We start from the raw sequence: 20,322 nt of genomic DNA, 5'->3' as shown, positions 1-20,322 counted from the left end.
TTGATTTTTTAAATTTTTTTAAAAATCTATTAATTAGTTTTTTCATATTAAAAATATTTTAAATTTTTTTACAATATTTAACAATTAAAATTAATATAAAAATTAAAAAATTAACTAAAAAATTTTAGTAAATTTTTTCATATTATAAAATTAAATAATATTTTTTAAAAAATTTTAACACATAAGAAATAATTATTTAATGAATTATTTTTAATAAGATATCACATTAAAGCCACCTTCACGGTTGGATAGAGTATAAATATTGTGGTTCAACAATATTAATCATCAACTCTATATATTGATAATTGATTTGACTCTCAAAGATCTGACACAGTACCATTATCTCTTGAACTGTTGTAATGTTCTGTCTTGGTGAAGGATTTCTAATCTTTGTCAGTGGGAAATAAAAGCAGACTCCTTCTTCTGCATCAACTCCAACCGTTTTCTGATGTGATTTATAAAAATTATTATATTTAATATTACATAATGCAATATACTTTATGCTTTCTTTTTCATTATTACTTTAAAAATTAATCAACAATTAATCGGAGGAATGGGATAATATAATTTTTTTTTTATTAATCAATAGTCTTAAATTTAAATTATGAATATAAAATATTTTTAAAATTTAAAAGTGTATATGAACACTTGATCGATGTAAATTAATATTAATTCAATATTAACATATATATATATTAAATTCATGTAAACCAATTAAGATATATTTAGAAAATTACTAAATATGTTTTTTATCGGCAAGGAAAGATTATCATTTAATTCATTAAGTTAGTGAAATTTACTTTTAAATAAATAGTAAATTTAATTATTATTTATAATGATAATATATAATTATTTTTTTTATAAATTATTCGATATTTAAAATTTACTATTTTGATTAATCTAAAATTAGGAATCACTCTTTCTTAAATTTTAAAAGGTGATTTATATTCAAAATTTGAATTCAAAATTTTTAGGTGACGAAAAAGAGATTCGCTCAATCCAATATTATAATTTTAAAACTAATATTATATACTATATAATTCTAAAATTAGAATTAGTTAGTTTGGAAGATTTTAAAATTACAATTATTCCTTATTTCCGTAAAGAAAGGCTAATTTATAAAAGATTTTAAAATATATGAATGTATTAATGTGTTTTTGAATTATTTTTAAAAGAAATTTAAATAAAGGACACACATTTCTATTTTGAAGGAAAGTAAGTATAGAAGCCAATAATCTGCAGCAGACTGAAGAGGAGTTTGACTCTGCAAATCCTCCAACTAACATCCAATAACAGCATTTCTGTTCCCAGTTTTGGCACTTGTTTGCTGTTCGGATGCAAAAGTCTTGCCGGCTGTTTCGTAATTTGGTGACTAAAAGTATCATATTTAATTTTGACCATTTCAAGTTGAAATCTCTCATCCTCTCAGTATTCTGTAATATGCTTTATATAAATTTTAAATGCTATTTTAATATGATAACAAAAAAAACACAAGTCTTTAATCACTCAAAATATTCAAAAATATATTTTGATTGACCAATTTAATTATATATTAATACTGAAATTATTTTTAAAATTATTACTTTTCTAATTTAAGCTTCGATCCTACTTTTTTTCTTTTTTAAAATTTTTTTGATTAGCCAATTTCAATTTAATATTTAATTTATAATATGATATTTTTGTATGTGATATATTTTGTGCAAGATAGTTAATTAAAATATATAAATTTCGATTATATTTGAATTTCAAACAAATTTAAGATAAATTTTAAAAAAATATATATATATATATAATACTCACACGTATCGTGTTGCAATTGCCTGTCAAGGGCCGGGAATTTACTCATACCCGGCAAGTCATCAAGCGGGTACCCGTACCTATCCAATTTAATGCATTTCCTTTCATCTTGACTTTGAGCCTTCCACCACCAACAATTAAAAAAAAAAATTCAATTTTTTATTTAAAATGTAACAAATTTGACTTTTTAGTTTATGTTGATTCGAAATTTCTTAGATGGTTGCGGTGTGAACTTTTATACCACCAAAAACTTTATTAAAGTTATTGTAATTTTGAGATAAATTTAATGATTTAAATTCAAAATATATATTAATTTTTTTAAAAAAATTGATGTTGAAAGATGAGTTGACATGTATTCTTATTGTTAGTATAGGTTTTGAATTGAGATTCCTTTGAGAGCCTATTTCGTAGACTGATTTTTCGAACTTTTATATCAGTGGTTAATGGGTGCGAAGGTATATATTTATATTTTAATAAAGAGTATTATTAAAATTATAGTAGTTTTTAATTTAAATTCTGCAGTATAGAAAAATTAATTTATAAAATTTTATTTTTAAAGGTAAAAACAATGTGATAAAAATTTATTTAATCTTTTAAATGAATTGTTTTAAAAAATTGAAAACTTCTTTAGCCTCGTTTATTTTAGCCTCGTTTATTTTCAAGCTTTTAAATTTTAGCCTCGTTTATTTTCAATGAAATATTTTTTTTTAGTGGAGATTAGAGCAGAGAATTTACTTTGAAGTGAGTTTTGAATGAATTTAAGGATTTTTAAAATAAATTAAATTGAATTAAAATGAATTAAGTATTCAAGTATTAGCCAAGTTTTTAAGTTAAAATGATTTTTATGTATATCCCATTAGTGTCTATTTTCTTTTTTTATATATATGAGAAGGTAATGGATAAAAGTGTGGAGTTCAGAGTAAAATCCAAAATTTGGATGTATTCTAACCAATGTCTTAGTATATAAAGCGAGCAATATTCAGTTCAAATCGAAAAAACTGATCAAACTAAATTTATTTAAAAATTTGATTCGATTTTTTATTTATTTTAATTCGATTCGATTCAGTTTTTAATTTTAAAAATTTTATTTATTTTGATTTGATTCGATTTTGATAAAAAAAAATTAAAGCGAATCGATTAGTGGTAATAATATATTATTTTCAATAATATAAAGAGATTAGATCATATTAAAATTAAAATATTTTAATTAAATTTAAAAATATTAAAAATAAAGTGTAAAAAATAAAAAATTTATTAAAAATCAAAACCGATCAAACCGAATTGAATTAAACCGAATTAGATCGATTCGATTCGATTTGATTTTTAATCAAAATCAATTCGGTTGAAATTTTAAAAATACTCAAATTTTTATTTGACTAAACAGCACTAAGTGATACTATCTCTTAAACTTCTGTTTATTTTAAAAATTTAAAAGTCATAAAAGATTTTATTTTATAAAAATTTTATTAAAAAAAAAATCATACTCTACTCTATGTCGTGGGAAACAAACTTTCAACTCTTGATTTAAAAAGGTAGACTCGTTTACATACATGGACGGGGGCTCGGATTTTATTGCCTAAGCTTATATTTGGTCCACCTCAAATGTTTGGGCTTATTACTTTTGCCCAAATCAGGTCCACATGAGCAGGGGTGAGCATTTGGTCGGTTCGGTTTTGAATCGAACCGAACCAATTAAACCGAAAACCGAAATTTTAGTATTTATAAAAACCGAACCGAATCGATTTTGGTCAGAAACCGAATCGAACCGAACCGATCTGATTCGGTTCGATTCGGTTCGGTTTGATCGGTTTCGATTTTTAATAATTTTTTTATTTTTTACCCTTTATTTTTAATATTTTAAAATTTAATTAAAATATTTTAATCTTAATATGATTTAATTTCTCTATATTATTGAAAAAACATATTATTATCACTAATCGGTTCGGTTCGGTTTTTTCGGTTTTTTTCTGATTAAAACCGAACCGAACTAAAATAACAGAAATTTCTGAAATTAAAAACTAAATCGAATCGAAATGTATAAAAAACCGAACTAAAATTTTAAATCGATTCAGTTCGATCGATTTTTTCAGTTTGAACCGAATACGCTCACCCTAATGTTGCCTATTTCAATCCTCCTATCTACTGCTACTGTGACCAAGAATCAAATTATCAGTATATTTCCTCTACATCTCCAACACTCTTGTTTGGTATAGAGCTTTTTTAGTTGTTTGAAAATATTCTATTTAAATAAGTATTATAATAAAAAAAATATTACGGACCCTTATGAGAAGCATGAAACGACGACAAAATTACTCTTTTTTTCAGATGTTGTAAGTCAGGGATGCTAAATTATCTTGCTCAAGCAAAAGATTTATAAAGAAATATTCAATTTGCTGATCTTCTGGTTAACATAGTTTTCTTGTAAATCTATCTTATGCAAACTTTTTTTCTTTTATATTCGATGAAATGCTACCAATTAAGGAAGTTAAAACTTGCTGGTACGTAATTACATTAACCGACGTGGTTTTGTCCAACTTTCTTACGCTAAATCTTGGACTTTCGTGTTAAATGATGAAAATGGGAGTTTCAAAAATGCTTTTTTCTGACTTTTTTGACATAGTACTTAGGTCTTTAAATTCTAAGTAATGTATACACACCTTGACTCGGTGCACAACCTGGCAAAAGCCTACAATGGCCGGTGTGAAACGACAATGTTTTTTTTTTTTTTTTTTATCAGGTCCAGGAAAATGTCATTCTTTCCTTTTCATTTGTCACCATTGGCCAACAAATTAATTAAAAGAAAATATTTGCAAATGGTGCAATCTGAATCCTATAAATTCCAATGCCATTGACGAGAAAAGCACAATTCTACTAAGTCAAGCCTCTAGTTTTCCAGCTGTTTTTCCAAATTATGCACAAAATAAAAGAATTAAAAATTATGTTTACCTTAAAAATATTTTCAAATTCAGATATTTTGAATTAGTAAAATCATGAAAATTCACGTGTTGAATAATATAGTCCATAATTTTGATATTTAAAATGTTGAACGTAATCATTTAATTATAAAAATTAGTTGTACTCACAGATTTAGTCTGATGGTAAGTGTATTTGAGTAAATCTGAGAAGTTTCAAGTTTTACTCCCCCAATCAATTTCTAATTCCTGATTAAAAAAAATTACAGAAATCAGCTAGATATATTTTTTAAAGAGAATAGTATAATTAAAATTATTTATTTTTTAAATTAAATGAATACAAATATGAAAAGAATAAATTCTCTTAAAAATTTTTTAAAATAGTTAAAATATTCGTTAACTAATTTTTTTAAATGTTTCGGATGCTAAAAGAATACAGAAAATATTTAACTAAAAATATTTTCTATGAAACAAATAAAATCTAAAATATATAATTTTTATACATTTTTTTTATATTTTTCAATAGATTTACCTTTTAAAATTCTCATGAATACGATGTTCTACTATCATTAAAATTCTAATTTTTTTTAACTCACAATTTAATTATAACAATTTTATGTAATTTTTTTTAAATAATTATTTATTTAAATTTTTTTTTCATATTTATATTCATTTAAAAGTAAAAATAATCTTAAAATAAAATATTTATCAATTTTTAATAATAATTTTAATTATTAATTATTTTTATATATTCTTAAAAAAAATTATTTTTAATTTTTTTATAAATAATATCTTGTGAGCCTTTTGAATAAATATTGTCTGATAATTAAGTTATTCATATTCACAAAATATTATAAAGCTAATTTTAGTCAAATTCGTTTAGATCAAGTGAACACAATTTTAAATGAGTGTCAAAATTTTTTTAAAAAGTAATGAATATGGTCTAATTTTTTTTTTTTTAAGTTGGCATATATTTGATATTTAACATGTATTGCTCGACAGTTTTATTGTCCAACCTTATAGTAAAAATTTAAAATATTTTGATTCTGAAAATATTTTTGAAAAAATATAATTTTTTATTTTTATTTTTGGTTTTGTTCATGATTTGAAAAAAAGTTCTCAGTTTTATTCCTTTACCTTGTATAGAATCAGCGTCACAACGATAAGATGGGTGAGGCTCCTGAGGCTGTGCCTCATAAAAGTAACTAATTACCCATTAATGATTGCGTAATCTGTTAGTGATGATGGTTTTTTAATACTTGTGAACAATTCAAACTCGAGACTTCGCGGTTTAGAGAATCGACCTAATACTATTAATGAGATTATTTCAAATTTTTTCATGGGAGTTTATATATAGATATGGTGATCTATTTTCAGATTAAAAGGCAAGGTGGCAATTATCACTGGTGGTGCTAGTGGAATCGGAGCAGCCACGGTGCAGCTTTTCAATGAACATGGAGCCAAACTCGTCCTTGTAGATATCAAAGATATATAAACAAGGGCAAGCTATAGCAGACAGGCTTGGAGAACACGTCACCTACGTCCACTGTGATGTATTAGAAGAAGATGAAGTGATCAATCTCATCGACAGCACCATAGCAAAACATGGGAAGCTAGACATTATGTACAATAATGCAGGAGTCATGGATCGTTCACTGGGAAGTATTTTAGACACCAAAAAATCAGACCTAGATTGGATGCTTAAAGTTAACTTGGGGGGTGCTTTTTTTGGAGCCAAGCATGCAGCTAGAGTCATGGTTCCACCGCGAAATGGCTGCATACTGTTTACTGCTAGTGCATGCACAGCACTTGGTGGACTTTCTACTCATTCTTACGCAGCTGCCAAGTGTGGAATTTGGGGTCTGGCGAGGAACTTAGCATCAGAGCTCGGCCAATACAGTATAAGAGTGAACTGTGTTTCACCTTATGGTTTGGTTACAGGGATAACTCCAATTACAGACGCTTTTATATATGGTTGAGATCCCAAATAAACTTCTAGTTTCTTTTTGTTTTTCGTTTCACACTTACATTGTCCCAGCAAACTTTGGCAAGTCTTTTTTTTTTTTTCATATAAATCATCATTTTCACTTTAATGAGCAAAATTTTATTAATAATTGTCAGAAAAATTGACCATGCGACATTTAACTAACTCAAAGCCGGCGGGTCTCCCCTTGAAACCCAATCTAGATTTATAAAACTTCATGTGAATTTGGTTTCTTTTGTTTGTTCCTGCTCTCTATCTTCATCATGCCATCATTTTTATTTACTGAGATTTTGTTGGACTGAGGCCATCATGCAAAGGTGTTGCACCAGATAAGAAAAAACAGTGTGAAGCTGCAAATGGTAGCTTAGGAGCTGACCAATTCAATGAAAATGATCCTAAAGAAGCAGTCCATTTGCCTAGTTTTTTCAACAGGTTCTTATGTAGCCTCATTGCTAGAGCTATAATTGGGGTCATATTTCTTGACTGGACAAGCTCCAATCAAGGTAATTGTGGCTACAATACGGAATTGAAACCTTCCAATTCCAGTGAAGACAGACTATTTACATGGAATTCGTGATAAGCAAGAAGAAATCCTGAACTTTAGCCAAATAATTAAGATCTTTCAAGAATGAAGATTTCATTGCCCTGGATATTATTATGTTGTTGATTATGCTCCTAGTTTGTGGGACTGTGTTCCAGTGTTTGTTACAAGTTTTGTTTTGTTGTTTTGGTTGGATTTTGATCCTGTTTTTTTACCAAAGTTTTCCGAGCTCTCCTTACTTTTAATACTATTATTCTTATAATTAAATGATTTTAATCGATGAAATATATATATAATTCAATCGCAAATCTATAAATAAATAAACTCTTGATTTTTAATAAATCGAATTATAAAAGTCTAGTAAAATTATTCTTAGATTCATTTACCATTTAGAAAAAAAAAATTTTAATTCAAATTATTTAATAATTTTTTTAATTATATTTTAATCCTTTCATATCTAGCTTTTATTAAATAAATTTAAAAATTAAGTTTCAACAATAAATAAATTGAACTTTTATTAAGTTAGAATCTAATACTAAAAAACAACCAGACCTATAATCTGAAAAATCTGGTTGGTTGAGGCATTCCCACACACAAAGCCAACCTAACAACGAATGAAAAAAGAGGCCAAGTTGTGTAGGAGAAAGAGTAGGGAATTTATAATTGATAGTTGATAAATGCAAACATTGTTTTGACATAATTACTGCTGTTATTTTATTTGTATCGAATTAATTTATTAAGATGTAGACTACTTCTAACAAATATTTATTTAATATCAATTTTATTAATAATAATAAATATTTTGATAATACCTAATAGGTGGATCTGTGGGGCAAGGCATTATTCCAAGTCAATGGATGAATATGGAGAGGACATGTGTTGAAGAGTTGAGAATGTTGGCAAATGTTCCTAAGGAAATGTTAGCAGATGATGTGAAGGGAATGCTGGTAACAGGTGTGACATAATCCAGCAATTGGAAATGTACCAGAAACAGATCTTTCAAAAATCTCCCATGAGATAGAGCGAATATATTTGTATATTGATATCTAGCTAAACATCTAGATGATGAGTTAATTTGATAGGTATTGAAGAATTGTGTGATTGAGATTGAATGACGTAGAACCCTCGTTTGATAGGGAAAAATTTTCTAACCAATTAAACATAGATTTTGATTTTTATTTATTTATATACCAAAATATTTTGTAAAATAATTTATATACAACATAATAAATAGATTATATGATTTATAAAGGAAAATACATGAATGGAAGTTCATCATCATCATGGCTGTCATTTGCTTGTTAAAAGAAAATTGTACAAGGTCAATCGTATACAGATTCATATGGTTTCCAGTTTCCACGCAGAAAGCAACAAGAGTTGAAACTCAAGTAGTTTGTTTCTCGCTTGTAAAACTAAGCATACCCGCAAAATTTGACACCGCATATGACATTTGAGTTTATTTTTTTGTTAAATATGTGTAACTTCTTCCAGTGAGTAATGGACTTTAAAGTTTACATTTCCCATACTGCTTTCGTAGCTTAACTAATCAACATGTTCATAATCTGACTAAAGATTCAATCTTTGTATACGAGACAAGATGTGAATTTCCATGGAATTAACTATTATTAAATTCATTTTTCATATGAAGTATATAGTAGACTTGGTCTTATTAATGTCTAATATCCTGGGTAGTTTCTAAAATAATTTCGCATCATAAGTGTAGTCTATCCTGACAACAAAACTTCATTAAAGCAAGAAATTAATGCCAACTGCTGATTATTAATTTTTCTTTTTTAAATGTATAATTTATAAAAAAAAAATGCTAGAAACAATCGACGATTTATTGTATCTCTCTCAATTGAAGACCTTTACCCTAACTCCTAACTACTTGGATTGTTGTCAGCCATAAATTTGGATCCCACTCTTAAATTCCTGCCATTCATTGCTCAATTTCTCTATCTTGGCTTTTAGCTGGAGAGTTGCCCTTTCACAAATAGCTATTTAATGCTTTAAAAGTTTAAAATAAAGCAATAAGTAGTTCTTTAAATTCATTAATCTCTCCCGGCCATAAAAATAAATCGACTATTTTTTTAAATAAATTAAAAATATTACTAATATAGTTAAAATAATAAAGTTAAATTGTCTTTTTATAATATATCTTATATTGCGTTGATCAAATTAATGATATATTCAAAATCAAAATATGCTTTGATTGCGCAGATATACAAGAAAGTTACGTAGCGGTGGATATTCATAATCATCTCTGACAATTAAATCAATATATTAAAAATTAAAGAGAATATACTTCATGATTTAAAATTTGAGTAGTGTTTGTAATTTTTTTCCTTTTATACGATAAAAAAGTTGAGATAAATATAATATTTTTTAATTATCCAACAATGATGTGATTTTTATTTAATAAAGAATATCGCCGATTAATAAGTAAGTGTAATGAATAAGTTAAACCATATTTGTTAACACTAATTTCATATTAAAACTCATTTTATTGAGAAAAGAGTGAATTTTAATAATAAACAAGATATTATGATATCTGGATAGAGTAGACCGTATTTTTTATTTACTAAAATTTTATCAGTGAATCTATTTTGCAATGATAATTTACCGAATATTTTATAGTATAATAATGTGATTCACTTATATTATATATTCTATTAAATATTAAATAAAAGTGTATTAAAAATATAATAAATAAATCATTATATTGAAAAAATGAATTTATAATTTGGAATATATAGGGAAAAAAAACTAACCTATCTTTTTGCTTTTTTACATATAAATTAAACTTTTTGTCTCTCGTATTTTTTTATGTAGATTTCATAATAAAAAATAATAGGAATCAATATAATAGAAATATTAAGATAAATATATATATATATATATAATACCATGAGTTTTAGTTAAATTATATGATTGTTTTTTCATTTAAAAATAAAAAATATTATATGCTCTTAATAATATATTAAAGAAATGTACTATATTCAAATATTATTTAAATATTTTAGTAATATTAATTAATCTAATATTATAAAAATAATATTACTAATCTGAAAAGCACAAATACACCGGAAAACAAAATAAAATTATATGTATATAATAATATATAAAATTATATGTATATAAAATAAATAAATCTAATATCTTATAATAATTAATTTTGTTAATTAACACCCTATTATTTATTATATTAATATTATTTTTTATATTTAATTAATTATACTGTTCAATTAATAGTATGTAAAGTGTTAAATAACTATTACTTTATAAAAATTAAATTAGTATGACAATAATAATGATATTTAACAGAAAATTTACTATTTAATTTTTAAATATTATCATTATTAATAAATTAATTTTTATATTTTCAGAAATTTATTAAAATTTTTTTATTTTTTTTATTTACCAATAAAATAATTATTTTATCTTTTTTTCTATTAAAATTAAATAAAAAATATGATAAATTTAATGAGAAATATGAGAAATTTAATAAAAAATGAGATAAATTTTTAAAATTTTATTTTATTTTCAAATAAAATTTTTTATTTAGTCTCTAAATATTATTATTATTAATAAGTCGGTTTTTATATTTTTAAAAATTTATTAAAATATTTTTATCTTTTTCAAATTTATTAATATGTTTTTTTTATCAACGAAATAATTTTTTCTCTTAAAAAAAATATTTAAAAAAAAAAGAGAAGACATCGTCTAGAAAAAAAAATGAAAAATAAGATAAAAATAAGATAATTTGATCTTTTATTATATTTCTAAATAGCGAAATAGATGAAATAATTATTTTGTTGATGGATTAAAAAATATTTTAATAAATTTTTAAAAATATTAAAATTGATTTATTAATAATAATATTAATTTTTAGAAATTAAATAATAATTTTTTTAAAAAAATAAAAAATAATTAATTGGATAAAAATAATAATTATTAATTATAAAATAAATTTATGTCTTATTAAATAATAGACATGACAGAAACTGCTAGTTGTTAACGTCGTCCCCAAAGAAGATGTTAGATTCTCATAGAAGAAGAGTCAACAGCAGAAATATATATATGTGTGTAGAATCTATTTATTATAGAAATTTATTATGAGTATTTATTATAATTATAATTAATATTTATTTATTTTATATGAATAATTTCTCAACATATTTGAAAAATACTTGTGCATTTATTATTTGAGTTGGCAGTTGTAATCACTATTTTTTAAATAATTATTTTAACCCATTTCAAAAAAAAATATTTTACACTCTTTATTCTACTAATTAAAAAAATTTATTATATTAATTATTATTTTATTTCTTATTAATTATTTACTTTTTTTAACAATTTTAAATTAGTGCTCTCAGCTATTAATTTAAAAATACATTTGTCTTCTAAAATAAAAGAAAATTCATTGATAACTTTACACAAAGGAAATTTAAATTTCATTTAGAAAAGCAGAAACAATGTGTTTCAATAAAATTCTTTTAAAGTTTAATATTTAATATTTAGTTTTAAACTTTTAATCATTGAATTATTAATCCAATTGAAGAAATTATACATTTAAATTCATTTTAATCAATTTAGTCACATTGTATTGAAAATCAATTAAAATTAGCAAATGAGAGTACAAATTATTAGTGACATCATATAATATTAAGCATTTTTTTAAAAATTCTTTATATAGTCATAATTTGGATTTAATAAATGTAGATCTAGCGGCCTCATGGTATTAATTGTATTGGATTTTGTCAAGATTCGGAAACTTGTCCAGTCGAAATCAGAGTTTTTTTTTTTTTTTTTTTTTTTTAAAAATTACTTAAGTTGTTGAAATTTTTCTTAATCTGTGTTTATTTTAAAATTATATAATTAAATTACAAATAATAGTAGCAAATCGGATCAAATTGTTCGGGTCAAATAGGATAAAGCAAGTCATTTTCGCTCCTTTATTCTCCAACTATCACCAGCCTTGTTGGCACCCACATTAAATGCTATTGGGTAATGATACAATACCCATATATTTAGTGTGCAAATGAGTTATTGATCATAGAACATGATTAAATATGATTTTTTTTTCATGGTTACGTGGAATTTATAAAAATATCAGCAGATTTAAACTTATTTCAAAAATTAACTTTTATGAATTATTTATAAAAAATTTATTTTAATAAAAATTAATTTAACTAAAATAATCAAATTAAACCATACACAATCCATATTCAAATTCGAAATAACCAAATTGATTTTTTTTTTCTTCTATTTAATTCCATTTGTATTTTTCAGTTCTATGGGATAATAGAGGGAAAAAAACTTTAATGTCATCTTCCTTTATGCTTATAATTTCAACCTTCTTTTTTCACATATTAAAAATTTTATTTTTTCCGTCCACTTTTATTTATCATTTGAAGTTTTTATAATTAAAAAACAATTAATTATATTAAATTATAATAAAATAACTCTTAATTTGGCTAAATCTCCTATTTCTACAATTCTCTCTATATTAATTTATTAATAAAAAATGAATATTGTATTTATTAAAAATTTATTTCATGATCAGTCCACCCGAGCTTATCTAGAAATTTAAGGAAATAAATTTGGTTTTGTTGAAAATTGTAATATTTTATCTTAGTAAAACATTATTATATATATACAATAAAGATTTCCTTTATTTTAGTTAGATAAAGGTTTTCTTTATATAAAATTATTATTATTAAATTTTGAAGGCTAAATAAGTTCTTAGCCATGATCATTTTAACTTATTTAAAGTCTTTTTAAAAAATTAAGCTTTGTTTATATTTTAAAATTTTAAATTTAATTATAAAATAGTATAAAATTTTATATTTTTCATATAAATAATTTTTTTTTATTAAAAAAATAAATTAATTTTGATTCTAATTACTTCTAGTTAAAATAAAGAGATTTAGTTCGAGATTGGAAGAATTAAAACTCTATATCACCGTTCTGATCTGTTTACCATAGTGAAATTTAATGTTGCCTGTAACAATAATATTGATAATTTGTGTCACAAGAAGTGCATGAACTTAGAGAAAATGCAATTCTCGTTGACAAACGAGGCTAACATTTTTATATAAGTACACTAAACCTCGTTTATTTGTAAAAATAATTTATATTTAAACAATATTTTTTAAAAAATAATTTTTTATTATTAAATTTTAATTTAAAAAATATAATATATACACAAATTTATATATATAAATTTTAATAAGATTTTAAAATATGAAAAATAATTTTTTTCTTCAAAAATTGACTTTTTTTAAAAGTGATTTAATTTTTTATTTGATAAAAAATATTTTTAATCAACTAAATTTTTTGAATATCTAAAAATATTAGAAAATAATTTTTTGAAAGAAACAGAGCTTAAATTACTCATGATACACATCTAACTAATTACACCCTCTATTTTTTAATAAGTGTCCCTTTTACTAAATTTATTAGAATTAAGTAATGATTAGAATAAATTAATTGGGCTAATATTTTCTAAGATATCCGTATATGAAAGGTTGAAAATTATACAATTTATTAATTGTATTGACATTTAAAATTATTTTTATAAAAATATTTTAATTTTATAAAAAAATAGTATGTGATTTTATTTATTTTTATTTTAAAATTTATAATTCAATTTAAGTAAATGTCGAAAAAAATATTTATGTAATAAATAAAATATAATTATTAATTAAAAAATATTTTATAAGTTTATTTATTTTTATTTTAAAATTTAAATATCAATTTATTAATATATTATGATATAATTTTTATATTAATATTATAGTCTAAAAATTACTGTTATTTATTAACAACACAATATTATAAATATTATTTTAATATATGCGTATTTTAAAATAAAAATTGATAAAATTACATTAATATTTTTTTATATTCTTATAAATAGACACTTAAATTGAGAAAAAAAAATCGTCAAATGGACAGTTCAGTAAATCTAACTAACTACCCTTTAACAGTATCCTGCTTGGCTTCATAGTTTGACAAGTTTACTAATATAGAAAACTAGAAAGGGAGAGGGAGGAGAGAGAAGATAAAAAAAAAAAAAATTTCACATCTGTACATATTCAATCAATTAAAACATTTCATGTCTACATGTTAAAATCATGGTAAGACTCGTTATACTGACGGCTTACAATTAGTTGAATATTTATAGATACAGGTAAGAATTTTGCATATCAACTACCTACATTAACTTCTTTTACTTCTGCTCTTCTATAAATCCCAGAACACAAGACTAAGAAGGAAGCACAAAAGGAGGAGGCGAAACCTCCAATTTCTCTTTGCTTCTTAGAAATTTCTGATATATTTTCATGGAAAAGATGAATGTGAAATCCCAAGTAGCCCCCTATCCTTATCAAAGGTAACCAAAATGTTTTTTTCCATTCTCTTGTTTGTTCTTTTATCACAGAGTTTTGATAAAGTTGTATCCGTATGAGTAATAATTACAAGGATTCACTGGTGGTGAAACTTTTTCTCTACTTGTTTCACTTTTTGTTTTGGCGTCCCAATTTCAGGTTAGCAGGGAAAGTGGCAATTATAACCGGTGGAGCAAGCGGCATCGGAGCAACTACAGTTCAACTTTTTCATGAAAATGGAGCCAAGGTTGTGATTGCAGACATCCAAGACAACCTAGGCCGAGACATCGTCAATAAGCTTGGTGGTAAAAACGTTTTCTACTTCCACTGCGATGTTAGAAACGAAGATGAAATCAGCAAGCTTGTGGACACCACTGTCGCCAAATATGGTAAGCTCGATGTAATGTTCAACAACGCCGGAATCATAGATCGCCCTTTTGGGAGCATTTTGGACACAACAAAACCAGAGCTGGATCGGCTAATCAGCGTCAACTTGGTCGGTGCTTTCCTCGGAGCTAAACATGCAGCGAGAGTGATGGTTCCTCAGCGCCATGGCTGCATATTGTTCACATCAAGTGCTTGTACAGCAATTGGAGGGCTTTCAACTCATGCTTATGCCGTAACAAAACATGGGATATGGGGGCTGGTGAAGAATCTGGCTGCTGAATTAGGGAAACATGGGATAAGAGTGAACTGTGTTTCACCTTTTGGAGTGGTGACCGCCATTGGAGGAACAGTTTTGGGAGAAGATGAACTAGCTGTTGCAGAGCAAGCACTGAGTGAAATTGGGAATCTCAAAGGGCAGATTCTCAGGGCAGATGGAGTGGCGAAGGCTGCGCTGTATCTGGCCAGTGATGAAGCTAATTATGTGAGTGGACTTAATCTTTTGGTTGATGGAGGGTTCAGTTCTGTGAATCCTACCATGATGAAGTTTTTCAACCCCGAAGAAGAAACTGAAATTGAAACTGAAACTGAAACTGAAACTGAAAGTGAACCGAAAGTTATGCTCCGATCCAATTTGTGATATGTAATTTTTTTTTTTTTAAATTCAACTGTTCAAAAATGTTTCTGTTGCTTTGCTGGAGATTCAATAAGCTTTAATTTTCTAATTCTTAATGCAATTTTCTGCCTGTTTTCTATTCTGTCAAAAACAATTAAATAAAAATGATAAAAGTTTGTTAAAATAAACTCTCCTAATTTAAGTAAATTTGAGAGATGTAATATTTTATTTTCATATTTCAAATATCTATTTTAAAAAAAAATTGTTGAAATAATTATAAAAATAAGTACGGTTGAATTCTATATTTTGGTTAAGGACTAAATGACTAATTCAATATTTTTGTTAAATTAAGTTATATAATATAATATTATTTTTAATTTAAAATATTAAAAATTTAATATTTGAATTAAGATAAAAATTAAAAAAATAAAATTACAATAACTCTTTAAAAAAATATTTTATTTGATGAGAATCTATTTAAACATTTGGACTTCTTTTCAAACATTTATATGCAATATCTCGAGTGCCCGAAGTACAACGACAACGGTCCTCCAGGCTGGCAGGTGGGCTTAGCCCCAAATTTAACATCAGTGGGATGGGACGAAAACGCCATCTAACTGTTTGTCGAAATATATATATATATATATAACTTGAGGTAAATAAAAAAGTTTATATTTATAAAACATCATGCAATTTTTTTAAAAATTAATTTATTATTTCTGCTGCCTGAGATCCAAAAATAGATTTGAGCTTAGAGTATACTTTTACGAGCTTGATTTCTAAATTCCTCACATATTCTTTTATTCTTTTTTTTTATTATTCTTTAGTAATATATAATCATCGTCTCGTACTCATATTCTTCTGCCATAATCAAGTTGATAGTACGTACGGACGTCCAATATTCTTTTCTTTTTCGTCAGACGACTATTTAATTCTCTCTGTGCCACCTAAACACGATCCTGGGCGTTACATAGTTTATTTAACCATGAGGAGTAATGGGTATTCGGAAAAGAATCCTAAAGACAGATCCATGTCCAACCCGATTTGTCCAAACTAGCCCTAATCCTATACGAGGCTTAGACCCACGCATTAGGCTCTAATTGAACTTAGACCTAGTCTTTCTAGCATAGGCTTTGCTAAGGCTCGGGCATTTGGAGCCCAACCGTCATCAAATGTACTTTTACCTACTCATTAATTATTTCATTATTTATGAGTGGTAAATTTCGAGATCCCAATTATTATCACGCGGCTCTAGGAGAGTTTTGTCAAAATGTCTCTTCTTTGCCTTTTGTTGTATTGCCTTTTCTCTTATGCTACTTTTGTTGTATTGCCTTTTCTCTTCTCTGTAATCCCTGATTTCCCAATCTGAGGTACATCTTGCTCCTCTTATGACTTCTACTAGGATTCCTGAGGTGATTGGTTTGGTGTCTTCTGTCACTTCTTCTTTCTCTCACTATTTTTTCCGCGACTCTGCTGATACCACAATCTTCAAAATTAGGGCTTTCTTGCTTAATGAATGAATAGTTCTCCTTAACCCACCGCTTGTAGGCTAGATGCTCAACAAAAGCGTAATTTGGTCTTTTTTGTAAAACAACACGAGTTTGGCATTACCTTTCTGTTTACCCCTTTTTTCATCAAGGTCTTCAGTCACTTTAAAGTGACCCCTCCAATGTTATCTCCTAACTCCATCTTGTTTATGTGTTGTTTTGAATCTATTTGCTTGTGCTAGAGTTTTGCCCCTTCCCTCGAGTTATTCTATACCTTCTTCCATTTGGTCAAATCTAATTACGGGTTCTATTATTTTGGCCTCCAAGCTGGGTTGTCAATATTTAGGGGGTATAAAGATTATATCAAGGATTGGGCAAAACAATTTGTTGCCATCGAGCTGAAGGAAAGTTCGAGAATCAACTGGGACATTGACCTCTTCTGGAGGGAGATCCCTCAGGACTGTAATGACTTTTTTAGGTTAACCCTAGTAGACCAAATTTACCTTCCGGCGTGCCAATAGATACCATCAAACTCCCTAAGAATTTTACTTTATCTAGGGCGAGCATGAAGGAGACTTTGGCCGCTTTCAAGGCCAACAAGTCTGTCGCTAATGTGAATCGAAAGGTTTTTTAGGCTGCAACTCCCGCATGATCAGCTTGCTGCTCTATTCATACCCTCGCACCTTCTTTGGCTTTGGTGCCAGTGTTGGGGGATTTTCGTTTTGCAGCCTCCAGGATGTTGGTCCCCAAGGAGCTCATCGTGGTTAGCGAGTCGACAAATAGTAGCTCAGAGGAGGGTACCAGGTTTGCACCCTTAGACGTCCCTTCTATCAGAGCTGTGGGTGCCATTACTATCAAGGGCATAGCTGCTAAACGTGCCAGGACTTCAGAACTGTTAGGAACAACCCCTTCTCCTCCCATTGATAAGGAGGAAAAGGTGGTGGAGAACTTGTCTTTTACCTCGGACAATGAGCTACTGAACGCTGCCGAGATAACTGCTAAGTTGATGCCACCCTCCATGGCCGAGATGCTGTGTGGTAGGATGTTTGAGGGGTCCCAGATGCTTCTGACCCCCGCTTTCTAGCCCTTGTCAACTATCTGGCCTGCGCCACCAAACAACAGGCGATCTTCAGCTTGCGTTCCCTAGAGGCTCTTAGGGATAGCCTGAGGGAGATGTTCCTCATGGTAAGTTGTTTGTCCTTCTTAATAGTGTTTTTGAGTTTCTAGTTTTTTCAACTTTATTTTTTCTTTTTGGTGGCAGTTCTTTGGCATGTTCATGGAGATTGATGCCTGAAATTGATATCTCCAGAGCTTAATGTATCGGCGTATTGAGGAGGTACACCTAGATGAAAATCTGATTGCTATAGGTGAGACATGTGGGCACATTATCAAGTTCAAGGGACAAATTGAAGACCTCACTAAGCAGTTCGGGGAGCTACAAGAGGCGATTGCTAGATCGTCCCAGTAGGTTTCTGTGATGGAATCTCAACTAGATGAAGCCCTCATGCAGTTGTCTGCTCTAGAGGAGACTTGCTGTCAGCGTGATGAGGCCTGGGCTCAATGCGACAAGGCCCTGGCCCGTGCTACTGTCCTTCAGTAGAAGCTCAAAAGTATATCGACGACCTGAAAGGCATGAATTCAGCGTCGGAGGAGTCTTGACTTCAGCAGCAACAACTCCACCAAAAAATTTATGCCCTGGAGAAGAGATGTGCTTCCTTGCTGAGGGATGCTAGGGCTGCAGAAGACAGGGTTCAATAGGCTTATGAAGTGCGGCCGTAAGAGTAATAGGACTCCAAAGAGCTAAGGGAGAGGATATATAGGAAGGCCTCCGCATGTTCGCTTCAGGCTTCCACCAAGGCCTTCAAGTTGCTCATGATGCCCTTTGTGCTTCGTTAGTTGATCTGCGAGCTCATTTTCTGCCACAATTACGCTGATAGTACGCACAGACGTACGACATCCTTTGCTCTCTCATCAGGCAGCTATTAATTCTCCCTGCACCACCTAAACACGATCTCGAATATTATGGAGTCTGTTTAACTATGAGAAGTAATGAGTATCCGGGGTAAAGGTCTTAAAGGCAGATACACGTCCAGTCCGATTTGTCCAAATTGACCCTAATCTTATACAACACTTAGAACCGCACATTAAACCCTAATTGAATTTAGACCCAATATTTTTAGTATAAATTTTGTCAAGGTCCGAGTTTCTGAAACCCGACCCTCATCAAAAACAAATATATCATTGACAACTAACTTTATATTTTATTAATCCGTATCAAAATTATCCTTATTATATTGATTATAGATGTTTTTTAATAAATTTTGTAGTCTTTTTATGTTATTACTTATTTTATTAATTTTAATAAGTTTTTATACTTTATAATCTTTCTTCTCCCTTTTGTTTTGCCTTTATCCATGTTTTATTAATTTTTCTCGCATATGCCTTTCATATGATTTTTAAAATAATAATTTAAATAAATAAATAATTTTAAGTTAAAAAAATACTTTTATAAAAAAAATTGATATTTTTAAGTTAAAAAAAATGTTCATTTAAATAAAAATATTAAAAATAAATATATTAAATTAAATATTTGGAAACGGAAAAATAATAAATTTACATGGTCCATTTTATCATTGGTGCCTTGGGCCATCTTTTCTATATAGAATGAATTAACCAATGGGCCATGGACTAAAGAAAAAATAAATTCAGAGACACGAAGGAGGACACGTTCTGGTCCATTTTCTTCAAGTTAAGCCACATTTCACATACGAGGCCACCAAGATCACAAAACTTCCCTGAAACAGGCCCCTTTGCCTTGATTGCAATGACAGACACGTGGCTACCGACAAATTATTTCACACAATCATTACATGTATAATAATTATATATTTATTATGTTGAAATTTAAATAAAGTTATTATAATTATAATTATATTATCATATATTAAAATTGTTTGATTTTAATTATGATACGATTTTTTATTAAAAATTAAAATTAAAATTAAAATTAAATATTCAGTTATTTAATTTTTAAGAATTATATTTGAAATTAAATTTTAATAGAATTTTAATTTTTATTTTAGTTTTTTTAATTTAATTTTAACTTTAATTTCAATTAAATCTTTTTTATAAATAAAATTACAATATTTTAATATTTATTTTAAAATACTAAATAATTAAAATCGAAATACCATTTCAAAAAAACTAAAA

At 27.1% G+C, this 20,322-nt stretch overlaps 1 protein-coding gene and 1 pseudogene across 1 annotated transcript; both read left to right on the top strand.

Annotated features, from left to right (window-relative positions):
* Positions 1-6,081: 6,081 nt before the first annotated feature.
* LOC110620908 lies at positions 6,082-6,811 on the top strand (annotated as a pseudogene).
* A 7,657-nt stretch (positions 6,812-14,468) lies between these two features.
* Positions 14,469-15,746, top strand: LOC110620115 (tropinone reductase-like 1). Its single transcript, XM_021763699.2, has 2 exons — positions 14,469-14,630; positions 14,785-15,746. The coding sequence occupies exons 1-2, from the start codon at positions 14,581-14,583 to the stop codon at positions 15,647-15,649; spliced, it is 915 nt and encodes a 304-aa protein (XP_021619391.1). The 5' UTR covers positions 14,469-14,580; the 3' UTR covers positions 15,650-15,746.
* The last annotated feature ends 4,576 nt before the right edge of the window (positions 15,747-20,322 follow it).

Source organism: Manihot esculenta, chromosome 8 (assembly GCF_001659605.2).
Source record: "Manihot esculenta cultivar AM560-2 chromosome 8, M.esculenta_v8, whole genome shotgun sequence".
NCBI lineage: Eukaryota > Viridiplantae > Streptophyta > Magnoliopsida > Malpighiales > Euphorbiaceae > Manihot > Manihot esculenta.
This window is presented reverse-complemented; position numbering and strand designations above follow the sequence as displayed.

Coding starts and splice junctions, on each gene's coding strand:
- LOC110620115 (XM_021763699.2), top strand. CDS start 14,581: ATGGAAAAGATGAATGTGAAATCCCAAGTAGCCCCCTATCCTTATCAA. Junction 14,631..14,784: donor GCCCCCTATCCTTATCAAAG/GTAACCAAAATG, acceptor TCCCAATTTCAG/GTTAGCAGGGAAAGTGGCAA.